The 16,563-nt window shown below is 56.6% G+C and overlaps 1 protein-coding gene across 1 annotated transcript; it reads left to right on the plus strand.

The window, feature by feature from the left end:
• The first annotated feature begins 832 nt into the window (after positions 1-832).
• TLE2 (TLE family member 2, transcriptional corepressor) lies at positions 833-16,427 on the plus strand. Its single transcript, XM_058821141.1, has 19 exons — positions 833-896; positions 1,483-1,546; positions 2,578-2,622; positions 4,232-4,294; positions 4,497-4,571; positions 6,282-6,465; positions 8,443-8,459; positions 9,390-9,482; positions 9,779-9,823; positions 10,880-10,972; positions 11,966-12,107; positions 12,785-12,927; positions 13,232-13,308; positions 14,425-14,674; positions 14,875-15,122; positions 15,350-15,497; positions 15,580-15,730; positions 15,845-15,921; positions 16,002-16,427. The coding sequence occupies exons 2-19, from the start codon at positions 1,526-1,528 to the stop codon at positions 16,107-16,109; spliced, it is 1,980 nt and encodes a 659-aa protein (XP_058677124.1). The 5' UTR covers positions 833-896; positions 1,483-1,525; the 3' UTR covers positions 16,110-16,427.
• The last annotated feature ends 136 nt before the right edge of the window (positions 16,428-16,563 follow it).

Consider the following 16,563-nt stretch of genomic DNA (forward strand, 5'->3'; position numbering starts at 1 on the left):
GCCCACTCCTCCCGATGGGGCTGCTCCGGGCACATGGAGGGCTGGTCCCGAGGGACCCCGGCCCCACTGTACACCGGACCCCGCTGTCCTGGGGTCCCCGGCCCGGCAGGCACTGTCCGGCTGCACTTGTTTGTGATGTCCGCCTCCGGGCGCTGCCCCGCCGGTGGCCGGTGCCACCTCCGCTCGCAGCGTCGGGGGCGGTGGCAGCGCCCGGCGTCACTCCCCGGGGACCGAGCTGCTCCGGGGACGGGGGAAGCTCCGCACCGCGTTGGGGGACACGAGCGTGGCGGGTTCGGGGGCAGCGCCCGGTGAGCCCCGGTCTGGGGCGGCAGTGCAGGCGGGCACCTCCCGAGCGGCTCCGTTCGGGACAGCAGCGGCATCTCCAGAGCCGGCGCCTTCCCCGAGCTCCCCTCGATCTCCAGCATTGCCGCGGTCGCTCGGCGCCTCGGCGGGCGCGGGAGCTCCGGTGTCCCGAGCCCCGCGGGGGCGCGCCTCCTTAAGCGGGCGCGGGCGGCCGGGGCGCGCGGGGCCGAGCGGCCGCTCCCCCCCGCACCGGGGCCGCCTCAGCCCCGCCCCGGCCCCGGAACGAGACCCCGGGAGCGCCGCTCGGCCAAACCCCGGCTCCCCGCCGAGCCCCGGCACGCCCGGGGGAGCGGGAGCGGCAGCAGCGCCCCGGGAGCGGCGGGGCCGGGAGCCCTCAGGATGTTCCCTCAGGGACGGCACCCGGTAAGTGCCGCGGGGGCGGCGGGGCCGGGCCGGGCCGCGGGGCCGAGCCGCAGCCTCCACAGCCGAGCTGTCTCTCCTCTACAGCCCGGGCAGCCCTTCAAGTTCTCGGTGCTGGAAATCTGCGAGCGAATCAAGGAGGAGTTTCAGTTCCTGCAGGCGCAGTACCACAGGTGGGACCAGGGCCGGTGGGACCGGGATGGGCTGGGCTGAGTGCGGGGGGATAACGGGGGAAGGAGGAGGAGGAGAGCTCCTTCAGGAGCGCAGTGTGGTCTTTAAGGACGGAGTGAAGCCATCAGAGTTGTCACAGGAGCAGCTTTGGGGCCAGGCGCTCCCCAGAGCTGCTGCTCTGCTGGTGGCATCCAGCCTTGAGTCCTAAATGGATCAGATTTGGGAGCAGGCTCTGGAGGGGTGGATGGTGGGGACAGAGCCTCGTCTGTGCAGAAGGAGCAAGGTGAGAGGGGTTTGGGCTGGGGGACAGCGTGAAAGTGAGAGCTGGGGAGCCCGTCTTGAGTGGGGGTCCCAAGGGGATGATCAGCCAAATTTCCTCTGGCTGAGCTGGGTGTAGGGGCAGGGAGGGCACAGAGCTCTGGGTGGGTGCTACAGGTGTGTGACAGCCCTGCAGGTGCCCCGGGCAGGGTGGGTGTAAGACACCCCTGCAGCACGCAGGGACAGGCAGGAGATGTGCTGGGCTTGCCCCAGGGATGGGGCAGGAGCTGCTGCAGGTCCATGAATGGAAGCCCTGGCTCCTCTTTGCAGCCTGAAGCTGGAGTGTGAGAAGCTGGTGAGCGAGAAGACAGAGATGCAGAGGCATTATGTCATGGTGAGCTGTCCCCTGCCGTGTCCTCTGAAGGGCTGTCCCCACTTCTGCTGCCCTCACACACATCTGGCTGCTGAGGCTCCTCTCAGCACTGCCCAGTGCTCACCTTGAGGCTGGGGAGATGTGGGGCAGGAAGGAGTTAATCACCATTTCTCTTGGTGCTCAGTGCTGCTTGAGCCCGGGAATCCTGCCATAGGTTTTGTTTCTCTTTTTTTTTTTTTTTTTTTTAACCTTTTTCTATCTGGCCTTGTAAGAGAGCTCCCAGCTCTTCCCTCTCTTTCTCCCAAGGGGTGGATATTTAAGAACTGATGTTCCAAAGCTCGTGGTTTGGGTGGAAGGGGAAGGAGCAGTTGCCAATGAAGGGTTAAAAGGCCCCAGGACAGACTGACCATCACTCGGAGCCTGCCAGGAGCTGCTGGGAGGAAGAGGATGGGGGGACAGTACAGCAGCTCCTTTTCCTTCATCACCTGACCTTACTGGCCCCTCTGGGGAAAGGGGGGACCCAAGTTGCACCATCCAAGAGGCAAAAAGATGGGAATTTGGGCAAAGAATATCCCAGGGGTGAGCACAGCCCTGCCTGTGAGGCTGGGTGTTGATATTGCAGGGCATGTTCCTCTCACCCCTCAGCTGGGATCCCTCCCCACATCCCTGAGGCTCACAGGGATTTCCAGAAGTGCTTTCCTGCCTTTGGAACAGGTTTTGCTGGAGGACAGCAGATCCTCTGGTGTCCTTTTCTGCCCAGGTGTGGGGATTGGGGTCAGAGTCATGGTGGCTGCTGAATGGTGAAATCTGGAACAGATTCCAAGAGCCAGGACAGGATCTGGGGGGCAGCAGAACTGGTTTCCCGTGGCTTACACAAATTGCAGGTGTAAATAAACAGCCTGTGCCTGCTCCCTGCCTTATCCCAGGCTCCTGGCACAGTGTCCCAGCCATTCCTCAGGGCTGGAGGCAGCCAAACCCCGGGCTGGTCCTGGGCCAGCTGCTCTGGACAGCTCCTAACCAGGCTGTGCTGTGCTTTTTGCTTTTCCTCTCAGTACTACGAGATGTCCTACGGCCTCAACATTGAAATGCACAAGCAGGTAAGTGCAGGGGGGCTGGGAGGGTGGCTAGAGGCTGAGGTTGGAGACTTTGTTGGAAAATGATCTCCCTTGAGCCCTGTAGCTCTAATGGCTCTAAGTGACACAGGGACTGCCTTGCAGAGGGATGCAGCAGTTGTCAGGATGTGTTATTGAGTTCCCCGTCCCAAAGAGAAGCACTCAGAGCCCTGCTGTGAGCCCTGGTGCCTCCCTGCAGTGCTTCCCTGGGGCCCCACTTGAAGGAGGGATGTGGAGGAAACAGCAGGAGCTAGAGCCCAGAGGCAAATGGATTGTCTTTCTTTTATTTTTTTTTTTCCTTAATCCCCTTTTCCTTTCCCAAAGCCAGAGGAGTGTTTTCACCCTTCCCTGGTTCCCCTTTTGTTCCAGCCTTAATTTGCTTTCCCTCTTCAGATTTATCAATCTAGTCATCATGGGCTCTCTGCCAGGGAAATTAGTTTGGACCAATGCCTGACAAAGTGGCAAGTCAACTGCCATATCCCTCCAGCTGGCTCAGCCCCTCCGAGTTTGCTCCTTTTGTTAGCAGGGAGCCTGCTGGGGCCCACATTCCTGCCACCCTTACACACCCCAAAATCCAGTGGGAATTTGAGCCAGGGGTGGCCAAAGCCAGGTGGGGATGAGGGTTCTGCCCATGAGGTGGTGGCCAAGGGGTCGAGGAGTGGGAGCCTGGGCAGGAGGGGGTCTCAGGATCTGTGGGCACAGTGGGAGAGCAGCTGGGAGCTGCGGGTGAGCACAGGGTGCTGCTGGCTCTGGGGCACGGCAGGGAAATGTTCCCTTTGTTCTCCCTTGGCTCCCAGCCTGCTTTGACCTCTGCAGCACCGGCGGGGATTGTCAGAAACCTGAGCTGATAAAACCCTTCAGAGCAGCCAGCCTCGGGCTGCATTTACAGTTTTCCCCAGGAAATGTGGGGTTTTCTCTTGGAGTCACAGCCCCTTTCCTCAGAAGTGCTGCTTGCCCTGCTGTGGGTTTGTCTGCAACCACAGAGCCTCTCCTCGGAGGATGCACCGGGTTTTCTGCATTCCCCCGTGGGCAGGGGCAGCTCTGGGGGTGTTTTGTGCCTCTGAAGGAGCAGAGGGAGCTGTCCCAGGGTTTGGTGAGGCTGGGAGTGGAGTCCTGCTCCAGATCAGGGCAGGCACAACCAGAGAGCCATGAGGGATTTACTGGTACCGTTCCAAGAGGGCTGAATCTGTGCAGCTCTGCATCCTGCTTGCTCTGCCTGGCTTGGAGCTGGATGTTTGGGAAGGGAAGGCACAGGCAGGGCTCCCTGCCAGCTCCTGTGGCTCGGCTCCCCTCTGTCCCTGCCCGCAAAGCCAGGATGGGTTTGGGCTGAGCAAAGGCAGCTGGGCTGCAGGGACTGACAGCTTGGAGCTTGCCTTGTCCTGGGGCCACGCAGGGCTTGAGGCCTGGGGTCCCTCCCCTGTGCCTGGCAGCAGTTTGGGAAATCCCACAGGGATGCAGAGGCAGCAGGAGAATTTCCCTGGGTGGGGAGAGTTTCATCCTCTGCAGAGCTTGTGTTTGCAGGAGGGGGGACAGGATGGGGATCAGAGCCCTCCATCCATGGTGATACCTGCTGATTCCTGCTGTCCTCCTTCAGGCAGAGATTGTCAAGAGGCTGAGTGCCATTTGTGCCCAGATCATTCCCTTCCTGACACAGGAGGTAAGGAGGATGCAGCAGATTGATTTGCCCATTCCCAAGAAGCCAGAGCCAACTCCTGCCTGAACCACGGGAGGTTTTGGGGAGGAAAACTTCAAGCCTGGGCTGGAGGGGAGGGAGAAGGGGCTGTGCAGGGAAGGGTGGGGCAGTGTGGAGCTCCCTGGGGCAGGAGCAGGGTGTGACCACCCTGTGCTCTTCTGCCCAGCACCAGCAGCAGGTCCTGCAGGCAGTGGAACGGGCCAAGCAGGTGACCATGGGCGAGCTCAACAGCATCGTCGGGGTGAGTTGCACTGCCTGCCTGGGGGCAAAAACTCTTCCCTGCCTGGGGTTTGGGATTTGCAGTGATGGGGGAAATTTTTAATCTTTTAATGCATCCATTTTTTTACTAGTTTGATACACCCATTTTTTACTATTTAAGGGTTTTTACCAGTTTGACACACCCATTTGTTACTATTTAAGGGTTTTTACTAGTTGACACACCCATTATTTACTATTTAAGGGCTTTTACTATTTTGACACACCCATTTTTTACTATTTAAGGGCTTTTACTATTTTGATACACCCATTTTCCATTTTTTACTATTGAAGGGTTTTCACTATTTTGACACACCCATTTTTTACTATTTAAGGGTTTTTACTAGTTGACACACCCATTATTTACTATTTAAGGGGTTTTACTATTTTAATATGCCCATTTTTTACTATTTAAGGGCTTTTACTATTTTGATACACCCATTTTCCATTTTTTACTATTTAAGGGTTTTTACTATTTTAGTACACTTATTTTTTACTATTTAAGGGTTTTTACTATTTGACACACCCATTTTTTATTGTTTAAGGGTTTATACTATTTTAATACGCCCATTTTTTACTATTTAAGGGTTTTTACTATTTTAATACGCCCATTTTCCATTTTTTACTATTTAAGGGGTTTTTACTATTTTGACACACCCATTTTTTACTATTTAAGGGTTTTTACTAGTTGACACACCCATTATTTACTATTTAAGGGGTTTTACTATTTTGACACGCCCATTTTTTACTATTTAAGGACTTTTACTATTTTGATACACCCATTTTCCATTTTTTACTATTTAAGGGTTTTTACTATTTTAGTACACTTATTTTTTACTATTTAAGGGTTTTTACTATTTGACACACCCATTATTTACTATTTAACGGTTTTTACTATTTTGAAACACCCATTTTTTTATTGTTTAAGGGTTTTTACTATTTTAATATGCCCATTTTTTACTATTGAAGGGTTTTTACTATTTTAATACGCCCATTTTCCATTTTTTACTATTTAAGGGTTTTCACTATTTTGACACACCCATTTTTTACTATTTAAGGGCTTTTACTATTTTGATACACCCATTATTTACTATTTAAGGGTTTTTACTATTTGACACACCCATTTTTTATTGTTTAAGGGTTTTTACTATTTTAATACGCCCATTTTCCATTTTTTACTATTTAAGGGGTTTTCACTATTTTGACACACCCATTTTTTACTATTTAAAGGGTTTTACTATTTTAGTACATCCATTTTTACTTTTTAAGGGTTTTTACTATTTTGAAACACCCATTTTTTTACTGTTTTGAGGGTTTTTACTATTTTAATACACCCATTGAGGAGAAGGGATTATCCACAGTGTCCTGAAGGTGTTGGGTGCCCTGTGGCACAGCCATGGCCTGGGGTCGTGTCTGCAGGGAGAGACTCAAGGGTGGAAGGGGAACAGGAGGAAAACAAAGTCCAGAGGGGGAATAAAAGAGGCTGTGCTGAGCCTGCAGAGCCCAGACAGCCCCGGGGGAAGGGGCAGGGGTCTGACCCAGCCTGTGCAGCCCCCAGAGCTCCGCTGCCCCCTCCCCATTGCCATCCCTGTCTCATCCCATGAGCTTTGCACCCTGCAGGGAGGGGAGGGGAGGGCCGGGCCGTGGCTGCCTCCTCCACATCCACATCCAGCACCGTTTGCTCTTTCTCTTTCAGCAGCAGCAGCTCCAGCAGCTCTCCCAGCACGCAGCCCCCCTCCCGCTGGTTCCCCACCCATCCAGCACTCAGCCCCCCAGCCTGAGCACGGGCAGCTCGGGGCTCCTGGCCCTCTCCGGGGCGCTGATGGCTCAGGTTCAGCTGGCCAAGGAGCACAGAGTGGCCCAGCCTGGGGAGAGCAGAGGTAAGGGGAAGAAGCACAGCTGGGTTAACCCTTGAAAGGCTGGGATGCTGTTTTGCCTCTTTGCCGAGGCTCCTGGCTGCTGCATCCCCCGGGGATGGCAAATTCATGGAATGGAATGCCTGCAGCCCCAGGAGGCTGGCTGTGTTTGTGGCTGCTCTGCAGTGATGCTGTGTGTGCAGCCCTGGGCAAGTGTTTGTGCCCACACACAGCTCTCCCTGCTCCCCTGGGTATTTCCAGTGCATGAGATCCCCACCACAAAGAAATCCTCTCTTTTTACACCAAGATCTGATACTTAAAGATGAGACTTTTAAGGAAAATTCTGTTGCAAGCCCTTGGTAGAAACTGTGACAGCCACAAGCCTGGGGCAAGGAATTCAGAGAGCAGAGCCTCATTGGGTGTGTTGTGCCCTGTAAATTACACTAATTCCTAGTCCAGATGGGTGCCTCCTCCTGTCAGGATCAGCGAGTGCCTTCCAAACATCATCAATATTTAATCATCATTAAATCAGTGCTCTGAATGCTACTGGCAGGCCTGGGCCAAATGAGTAACTGTGCCCAGCTCTCCTCCTGGCCTGTTGCACAAAGGAGGAGCTGCTCTGAGCTCAAATCACCTTTTCAGAGCACAGTGGTTGTGCTGAGAGAGGCTGGGACAAGGAGAGAGGCTCTGTGGGCTGGGAACAGGCAGCCAGATTTAGCAGGAGTGATATTTCCCTGCACATTTCCCTGCACACTCCCCTGGGGAAGGTGCTGACTGAAATGCACTTGGGTCAGGACCCCAGAGCAGCAGCAAAGCCAGGCATGGGTGGGGTTTGCTGCAGGTTCTCATGGTCTGGCTTGGCCTGCAGGATTTCAAGGTGGTGAAAAGAGCAGCAGGAAGCTGTTGGTGGCAGCTCTGCCCCCCCTCTCTGCACACAGCTGTCTGCAGCTCAAATCCTGCCCGTGTTTCTTTAAGGATGGCTTCCACAAAGGAGGAAAACAAAGTCCAGAGAGAGAGAGAGAGAATAAAAGCAGGCTGTGCTGTGCTGAGCCTGCTTAACCCTCAGAGCCCAGGCAGCCAGAACTTCTCTCAGCCTGGGTGTCTGGCTGTGGTGAGGGCCATTCCTTATTAAAAAAAAAAAAAAAAAAAAAAAAGGAAAACACTGAAATGCTCCATCTGTCTGGGGTTAATCCTCAGTGCTCTGCCATAGAGCTGGTGTGAGTCAAGCTGAGCCAGGGGTGCACAGGGTTGATGGCAGGCATCTGGTCCCACTCCAGACCATGGCCTTGGAGCAGTGCCTACAGGAATCCCTTAGCTTCCCATCCCTGCCTGCTTCTCCTTGCCAGCAGAGACCTGGACTCATTCTCTCTAAATGCTGGTGGATCTTTAGGAGCAAAAATCAGCCAGGGAAGGTTGCTGAAGGCCAGCCCACAGCCCTGTGCTTGGGTCTGCAGTAAATGTGTTCCCTGGGCTTGGATTTGCAGTAAATGCCTGGCACTCCTTCCCTGGGCTCAGGGAAGTGGACTTGCTTTGCTGTTCATGTCCAAAAAGCCTCAGAGAGTTTCCAAGCAGGGCTTTTAGGCATGGCTTCCTAAGGAAATGGGATGGGTGTGATTCAGGGGATCTCAGCTGGCCAGCTCTCCCCTCCTGGGGCCTTTGGATATGTTTTCATGTCTGGGGAAGGGATTTCAGAGCTCTTGGAAGGAGGTGGGTGGGTAGAGATTCCCCTGCTTCCCTGAGGAGCAACAAAGTGCTGACCTCCCTTTAGACAGCACAAAATCCACATTTCAGGTGGGCAAATTGGGAAATCAGTTGTGATTTTTTTTGTTTGTTTGTTTTCTAAACATCTGTCCTGCTGTTTCCTGATTTGCCCTGCTGTGCCCCTCTGTCCTTCCTGCCTGGGTATGAGTGGCACAGGCTTGGCATTAACAACCTCTCCCTGTCCTCCCCTCTGCCCTGACATGGACCTGGGATGTTCTCCCTGCTGCTGCCTGCATCCAGAGCTCACCCCAAGCAGGGTAAGTTGTGGCAGGCCAGTGGCCTCAGCTGGCCCTGGTGGCATCTCCAGTGTGCTCCAAGCTGGCCACTGGCTCCTGGGAAGGGATGGGGCTGCTGGGTGAGCTTTGCTGGCCTGGGTGGGCTGTGTTTGCATCAGGGTTTTGTAACTGCAGCTTCTGGGCCACCTCAATTCAGTCTTTGCTGATGCAAGGAGCTAAAGATCAAGGGCTGCTCCCAAAATAACCAGCTCTGTCCTTTTCAAGGAGTTTCTAGTTTAGGAATCATTCTGAGCAGGGCTCAGAGCTCTCAGCCCCTCTGCAGTCCTTGGCTGCCCCCTCCCTTTTAGGAGGATCCTTTTAGGATCCCCCCAGTCCCAGAGCTGTGATTCTGTGAGTCCCTTCCCAAGCTCCACAGCAGCTCTGCACAATCCAGGGTCCAGGCAGGGGAAGGAAGGGTTAATGATCTCTGCTGGGGAATTGCAGGCATCGATCTGAAGGAGAGGAGGAAGGAGAGGAGGTGTTTGTGATGCCATCAGTGCCCAGGCACACCCAGGAGCAGTCAGCTGCAGGGAGCCCTGCCATGGGGCATCTCTGTCACCTCTGGCTGCATTGTCACCAGTGTGGGGATGCCAGGGCACGTGTGACACCCCTGCAGCTGCCAGCAGCACCTGGGGAGGGCTCTTCTTCCTGCTCAGCCCCATTCTGCTTCCAAAACCTCCTGGCAGGGTTGAGGTGAAGCCAACACAGCTCCAGTGGGAATTTTCTGCTTGTTGTCTCTGCAGGGCTGGATCTCCCTCACTCAGCTTGGGGTTCTGGGGTCCTTCCCAGCAGCCTGGGGGATGCTTTTACAGGATGGAGGTGGTAGTGGGGCAGGGTCTGGCCCCACTGAGAGCTGAGGGGTGGCTGCCTGCCCTCACAGTGGCTCTCTCACCTTTTTCCCCTCTGCCTCAGAGCGTTTCATCTTCCCCTGCCGAGAGCCTGCCCGACGAGCAGCGCACGGGGCTGAAGAGGAAGAGGGAGGAGAAGGAGCTGCCTGGGCATTCTGTGAGTGCCCCAAGGGCTGAGGCTGGGCTGGGGAGGGGGCTGGGCAGCCCTGTGCCCACCCTGCTGCTCAGGGAGCAAGAACAAAGCAAACGAGGAGCCCCAGGGAGGCCCCTCAGCCCAAGGCTGGGTCACTGCCAGCAGAACTGGCTGGTGTTGGTCCAGGGAGGGATGTACAGGAGAAAATGGGTCCTGGGAGTGATGTACAGGAGAAAATGGATCACTCTGGGGCAGAACAGAGCCTGCTCCAGCATCTCCCTGTGCTGACTGAGCCCTTCTGGGTTTCTCCCTCCTCGCAGGACAGCGGTGGGGACAAGAGTGACGACAACCTGGTGGTGGATGAGGTGAGCCCTCAGAGCCTGGCAAGGCATCCTCCTCTAGCTGCAGGGATTGGGTTTAGGGCTCTGGTTGCCCAGCTTTGGGGTTCTTTAGGCTGCAGCTCGTTGTGGCCAGCCAGGACACGTGCCAGCCCTGCTCCAGTGCGTTGTGCCAGCCAAGACTGATTCCACTCCCACTGCTCTGGGAGGGCTGTGCCAGCCAGGGCTCAGCTTTGCCAGCCACAGGCTTGGCTCTGCTTCACAATCCCCTGTCAGCCCCTTTGCTGCAGCATCCCATATGGGGAGGCTGATAAGCTGGGATGAGAGCTCCATGGAGCTGGGCTCACTGCTGGCAGCTCCTGTGGGTGGAGGTGGCAGGAGCCTCATGGCACACCCTGGCACTGCCAGCCCCAGGCCTTGAGCCCCTTCCTGCCCTGCCTGGCCCTTGAGCAGCCTCAACTTTAACTCACCTCACTGAATTCCAGTCTTCTGCCATGGAACTGCCACATTCTGCTTCTGATACAACCTTTCCTGACTGAGGCACACCTTGATCTTGATCCCAGCCACCACCACTGTTCTTGGTAGAAAAGATGTTTTTGGGGATGTGGTTATTCCCTTTTCAGAAGACAGAGGGGAGAGAAAGATATAAGGTCTTTTTGTGCCACTTCCTAAGGAAATACAAGCCCTGAAAGGAAGATCAGGAGGAATTTCTGCAGCAAATGAGGCTTATGAAATCTGCTCATTGTGCTGATAAAATGTCACAGACCTGGTTGAACGGCAGTGCAAGAGCTGAGGGGTGGCCTTGCCTCTGAAATGGCAGCCCTGTCTCAGCTCCTCGTGTGTGCTGATCCCCATCCCTCCTTGTGAAAGCATCCCTGGCCACCAGTGTCCTCTGAACCTGCTGTCACCTCTCATTTTATCCAAAGAGCAAAACCGAGGCCGTTTCTCATCCAGGGGAGCAGAACGCAGCGCGGATGCTCCTCATCAGACCGAGGGCACTGATGGGGTGGTGCTGGCTCCCCAGGGACCCTGCCCTCCTACCCAGGGCTGTTCCTGCTTCCCACAGCGCTGTTCTCCCCCCAGGACCCGCCCTCGGAGCCCGGCAGCCCCCGGAGCCGCCCCCCGAGCCCCGCGTCCGTCGGGGGTTCCAGCGGGGAGCACCGGGAGCAGAGCCCGGTGAGCAGCCCCGGGGCTGGGGTGGGAATTTCTCATTATGGCCAGTCTGGAATGCCATATACAGCCGGATAGGAATGCTGGGTTTGTGCCCATTGGGAACAGATCCGTGCCCTCGGGGCAGGGGGAGCACTGCTGGGCACAGCACAGCTCTGCAGTGCTCTCCACCCATCTGCCTGCAGGATTCTCCCCAGAGCTGCTCACAGCAATTGATTTTTCCTCCTTTTTTTTTTTTTTTGCTGCTTCTGTGTGGTTTTTTTTTTTTTTTTTTTTTTTTTTTTTTTTTTTTTTTTTTTTTTTTTTTCCCTTTTCCTTGCCAAGCACCAGTCCAGCGCTCAGATTGAAACATCAGCATGTGGGAAGGGGGAGGGAGGGATGTTTCTGCCACTCCTTGGCCTCCCAGCCACCGCAGGGACCGAGTGATCTGTCCCCCCATCTGGGGTCAGGAGCCAGCTGGGGGCTGTGGGCAGCAGCGAGCAGCAGCTCCCCAGCACAATCGGATTAGAGCAGACAAAGCGCCCTGAGCAATCTGCCAGCACAGCACGGAGCTTTTCTCTGTTATTAATTTTTTTTTTTTTTTTTCTCTCCTTTGCTGGTGTCGACAAAATCCCCAGACAGAAAAAAAAGCAGAAGAAATAGGAGAGGCAGGCAGGGAAAAAAAAAAAAAAAAAAAAAGCAAGGAGTGAAATAGCTGTGGGGATTGGAGAGGCCAGTTCATGCCAGGCATCCTCTTGGTGCCAGGGGAAATTTGCTTGAGGGGGCAGCAGATGTGCCCAGTGCAGGGTTGGGGCAGTTTGGGGTGATTCAAAGCTTGGATGGGGCATTTGCAGCTGTGGGGAGAGCAGGGACATGTGAGGGGCAAAGGAGAGGGGACCTGGATGGGCAATCCTTGTCCAGCTCCATCCAGGAGCTCCTTCTACCCTCCAAGGTGTGGAAGATCCTGGCCCAGGCTCTGCTCCCACAGCTGAAGCTGCTCTTCTTCCCTCTGCTGCACAGACCCACTCAGCGGCCAGCGCTGCCACCTCCAAGCCCTCCTCTTCCTCACCAGCCCGTGACTCCCTCACGCCAGGCCCCGGACCCAGCTCGGCCATCGCGCTCCGGCCACCCCCGGGCAAGGCAGCGGGCACCGACAGCGCCAGTGAGTGACAGGGACAGCATGGGGGGGTCACTGAGTGACAGGGACAGCATGGGGGGGTCACTGGGTGTCCAGGGGGGTCACTGAGTGTCCAGGGGGGTCACTGAGTGACAGGGACAGCATGGGGGGGGGGGTCAGTGTGTCCAGGGGTGTCGCTGACTGTCCAGAGGTGTCAGTTAGTGTCCAGGAGAGCACAGGGGTTGTCACTGAATGTCAGGGGTAGCATGGGGGTGTCACTGAGTGTCCAGGAGTGTCACTGAGTGTCCAGGACAGCATTGGGGGTTTCAGTGTGTCCAGGGGGGTCACTGAGTGTCCAGGACAGCACAGGGCCTGCTCTGCTCTGCTCTGGTGGGATGGGATGGGATGGAGGATTCAGGACCTGTCTGCCACCAGCAGAGCTGGCAGGGCCATTTTGCTCCACAAGATCAGAGCTATGAACCATGGCCAAGAGGAGCCCCTCTGCCATTTCCACACACCTGCTGGGCTTGTATGGTGGTTGGGGTACAGCAGGGGTTTAATCTCTTTTTCTCTGCTCAATTGTCATTTCGGTGGGGCTGCTCGAAGCTGGCTGCTTCAGGGCTTGGCTGTGGGGTCGCAGGGGGTGTCTGTGCAGTCACCAGGTGTCCCCCCCTCTCCCCCGGGTGCCGCCAGGGCCAAGCCGTGGCTCTCTCCTCGTGCAGCTCTCTGCAGCCCCCTGAGCTCCTCCAGCCCCTTCACGTCCTCCCTGGCCATGGTGCCCCACGCCAGCCCCAGCCTCTGCACGGGCACCCAGCTGTCAGTGCCCCAGGCCAGCAGCACGCTGCTCCACGGCCGCTCACCCCTGGTGAGTCACTGAGGAGGGGTCTGGGTGTGCTGGCTCTGCTGCCTGTGCCCTGGGCACCAGCTGGGCTTGCAGCCATAGGAAAGGCTCCCTTGCACAGCTTGGTGGGATGTGGGGCTGGTGGAATCTTGAGAGAAGTCTCTACTCCTTCCACTGGTGTTTGTGGGGACACATTTTGGTCTTTGTCACTCTGTGTGAGGAGGGGGCTTGCACAGAGCCAGGCTGGTCCCAGGGTGTGCAGGGAAAGGCCAGAGCACAGCTTTGGTGTCCTGTGCTCTGCTCCTCATGTGTCCTTTGTTTTGTGCAGGTGGCATTTGAGTCTCACCCTCACCTGAGGGCCTCCACCCTCTCCTCTTCACTCCCCACCGTCCCTGGAGGGAAAACGTAAGTGGTTGCAGGGAGGGTGGGGACAAGGGGCTGAGGTGGGAGTTGGGAGCATCTCCCTCGCAAGGGCTCACCTGAGGGAGAGCTGCTCTCCAATCCTGAATCCAGCTCTGCCATTTCATTCCTGGCAGCTGGAGCTGGGTAATTAAACCTTTAATTAGCCAGGGCATAATGGGCACCTTCCACCTTTTGGCTTGGGCACTCTCCACCTTTTGGCTTTGGCACCTTCCACATTGCCTTGGGCACATTCCACCTTGCCTTGAGTGTGGCTAACAGAGAGATCACCTCCTGCCCTTGGCATCACACAGGGCTTGTTCAGGCCTCTCTTCTGCTCCCTTCTAGTGCCTTCTCCTTCCATGGCTCTGACTCCAAACGGGGCTGGATGGGGGCTGTGCTGGGAGAGGAGGGGATGTGGAGGCTTCTGGGGGGGAATTTGGGCTCTGTGGACAAGCTGGGGGCAGCAGGGAGCAGAGCCTGAGGGAAAGCTGGGCTGTGGTTGTTGTGTGCCCAGCTGGCATCTGCTCATGGCTATGCCTCCAAACTGTGCTGCCTGTGTTGGACCTGCATGGCACCTGCCCACTCAGGATTCTGCTGTTTCTCACCATTCTGCTTTCTTCCAGTGCCTTCTCCTTCCATGTCCTCTGCCTCCAGACTGTGCTGCCTGTTTTGGACCTGTGTGGCACCTGTTCATGCAGGATCCTGCTCTGCTCCCTTCTAGTGCCTTCTCCTTCCATGTGCTCTGACTCCAAAACATGCTGCTGTTTGTGCCACGTGCCCATGGTGCCTGTTGGAACCACATGGCACCAGCCCCTGTCTACACAGGATTCTGCTCTGCTTCTCACTGCTCTGCTCCCATCTAGTACCTTCTCCTTCCATGCCCTCTGCGTCCAGACCATCCTGGCTGTGTTAGACCTGTGTGGCACCTGCCCATGCACGATCCTGTTTTATTTCTCACTGCTCTGTTCCTCACTAATCTGTTTCTCACTGCTCTGCTCCCTTCCAGTGCCTTCTCCTTCCATGCCCTCTGCCTCCAGACCATGCTGCCTGTGTTAGACCTGCATGGCACCTGCCCACGCAGGATCCTGCTGCGTTCCTCACTGCTGTGCTCCCTTGCAGTGCCTACTCCTTCCACGTCAGTGCAGACGGGCAGATGCAGCCGGTGCCTTTCCCCCCCGACGCCCTGCTGGGCTCCGGCATCCCCCGGCACGCGCGGCAGCTGCACACGCTGAGCCACGGCGAGGTGGTCTGTGCTGTCACCATCAGCAACTCCACCAGACACGTCTACACCGGGGGCAAGGGCTGCGTCAAGGTCTGGGACGTGGGGCAGCCGGGCACCAAGACGGCCGTGGCTCAGCTGGACTGCCTGGTGAGGAGGAGGAGGAGGAGGAGGATGAGCAGCAATGCCTTTGGGCTGGGGCTGGCAAGGGGAATGTGCCCCTGCTGCAGTGCAGGGGACAGAGGGGCCTTTCCCAGCTGCAGGGGGAGAAGGAGAAGTGTCTCCTGCCAGGCCCCGCGTGCTCACCATGTGCTCCTTGCCTTGCCCTGCTGCCTGTGCCCCCCGTGCAGAACCGTGACAACTACATCCGCTCCTGCAAGCTGCTCCCCGACGGGCGCAGCCTGATCGTGGGGGGGGAGGCCAGCACCCTGTCCATCTGGGACCTGGCAGCCCCCACGCCCCGCATCAAGGCTGAGCTCACCTCCTCTGCCCCCGCCTGCTACGCCCTGGCCATCAGCCCTGACGCCAAAGTCTGCTTCTCCTGCTGCAGCGACGGCAACATTGTGGTGTGGGACCTGCAGAACCAGACCCTGGTCAGGTGAGTTTGGGCCAGGGGCTGCAGGGCAGCACTGCTGGGGACTCCTCGGCCCAGGATCCCCTCATTTTTCCCTGCAGCATGTCCCTGCCTGTCCCTGTGTGTGAGCCTGGCCGTGGCACAGTGCCTGTCCTTGCACTCCTCACTGCTGCCCTGCCCTCGCTCCGTGCTGCAGGTGCTGCCTGCCCTGCCAGCTGTGCCCTCTCCCTCTCCATCCCCCTCTTTCCCAGGCAGTTTCAAGGCCACACAGACGGTGCCAGCTGCATTGACATCTCTAACTATGGCACCAAGCTGTGGACAGGGGGTCTGGACAACACCGTGCGCTGCTGGGACCTGCGGGAGGGCCGGCAGCTGCAGCAGCACGACTTCAGCTCCCAGGTAGGGCTGGAGCCATCTGGAGCACCCTGGGCCAGCTGGCACCTGCTGCTGGGCCACCCTGTGAGCCTGTGTGTCCCCTCAGATCTTTTCCCTGGGCTACTGTCCCATGGGAGAGTGGCTGGCCGTGGGCATGGAGAGCAGCAACGTGGAGATCCTGCACGTCACCAAACCCGACAAGTACCAGCTGCACCTCCACGAGAGCTGTGTCCTCTCTCTCAAATTCGCCTCCTGTGGTAGGCAAGGGCCCTTTTTTCTGCCTGGGCTGTGGATAGCCTCAGATTTATCCCTGTGGTTTAGCCCCTGAATGGTGTCCCAGCTGCTGACACCCACTCTGTCTCCTGTCCCAGGGAGGTGGTTTGTGAGCACGGGGAAGGACAACCTGCTCAACGCCTGGAGGGCGCCCTATGGAGCCAGCATTTTCCAGGTGGGCTCAAGAATCTCTGCAGGGGCATTGTGGTGGCTCCAGGCAGCTGCCCTGCTCTCACCTCCTGCCCTCTCACTCAGTCTAAGGAGTCTTCGTCAGTCCTGAGCTGTGACATCTCTGTCAACGACAAATTCATCGTGACGGGCTCTGGTGACAAGAAGGCCACAGTGTATGAGGTGGTTTACTGACTGCTGTCACCATCAGCAATGGGGACACACCTTGCCCAAAGCCACCATGGCTCAGAGAGGCCTCCAGTGCTGGACCTGCCCTCCTGCAGCTCTACTTTCCCTCCTCCTCAACTGCTTTCTGCACCAAACCAAGGCTCCAGCTCCATCTCCTGCCCTGGTTCCTGCAGGAGCTGAGGGCTGGGTGCAGCCTGGCATCCCCTGAGGCTGGGCAAGGGCTGGACTGGACAGCCTGGGTTCTGTCTGTCCTACAGGGAGCTGGCCAAAGCCTGAGCGCCTGTGTCTCCTGAGTTACTGCTACTGACTTAACAGCACCCATTTTCTGCTGCACTAACAGCTGTAAATTATCAGCAAAGAAATGTATTTAACTATGTTTTCAATCTCTTACTAATAAAAATGAACAAAAGAAGGGCTGGGCTCGTTCTGAGCAGGGACCTTTGCCAGCCAGTGCTGCCAG

Source organism: Ammospiza caudacuta, chromosome 28 (genome assembly GCF_027887145.1).
Source record: "Ammospiza caudacuta isolate bAmmCau1 chromosome 28, bAmmCau1.pri, whole genome shotgun sequence".
Classification (NCBI taxonomy): Eukaryota; Metazoa; Chordata; class Aves; order Passeriformes; family Passerellidae; genus Ammospiza; species Ammospiza caudacuta.

Bases quoted from the DNA above. Each gene is read 5' to 3' on its own strand.
- TLE2 (XM_058821141.1), top strand. From the start codon at position 1,526: ATGCAGAGGCATTATGTCATG. The intron at 2,623-4,231 runs GTAAGTGCAGGG...GTCCTCCTTCAG, and splicing joins ACATTGAAATGCACAAGCAG to GCAGAGATTGTCAAGAGGCT. The intron at 13,309-14,424 runs GTAAGTGGTTGC...GCTCCCTTGCAG, and splicing joins ACCGTCCCTGGAGGGAAAAC to TGCCTACTCCTTCCACGTCA.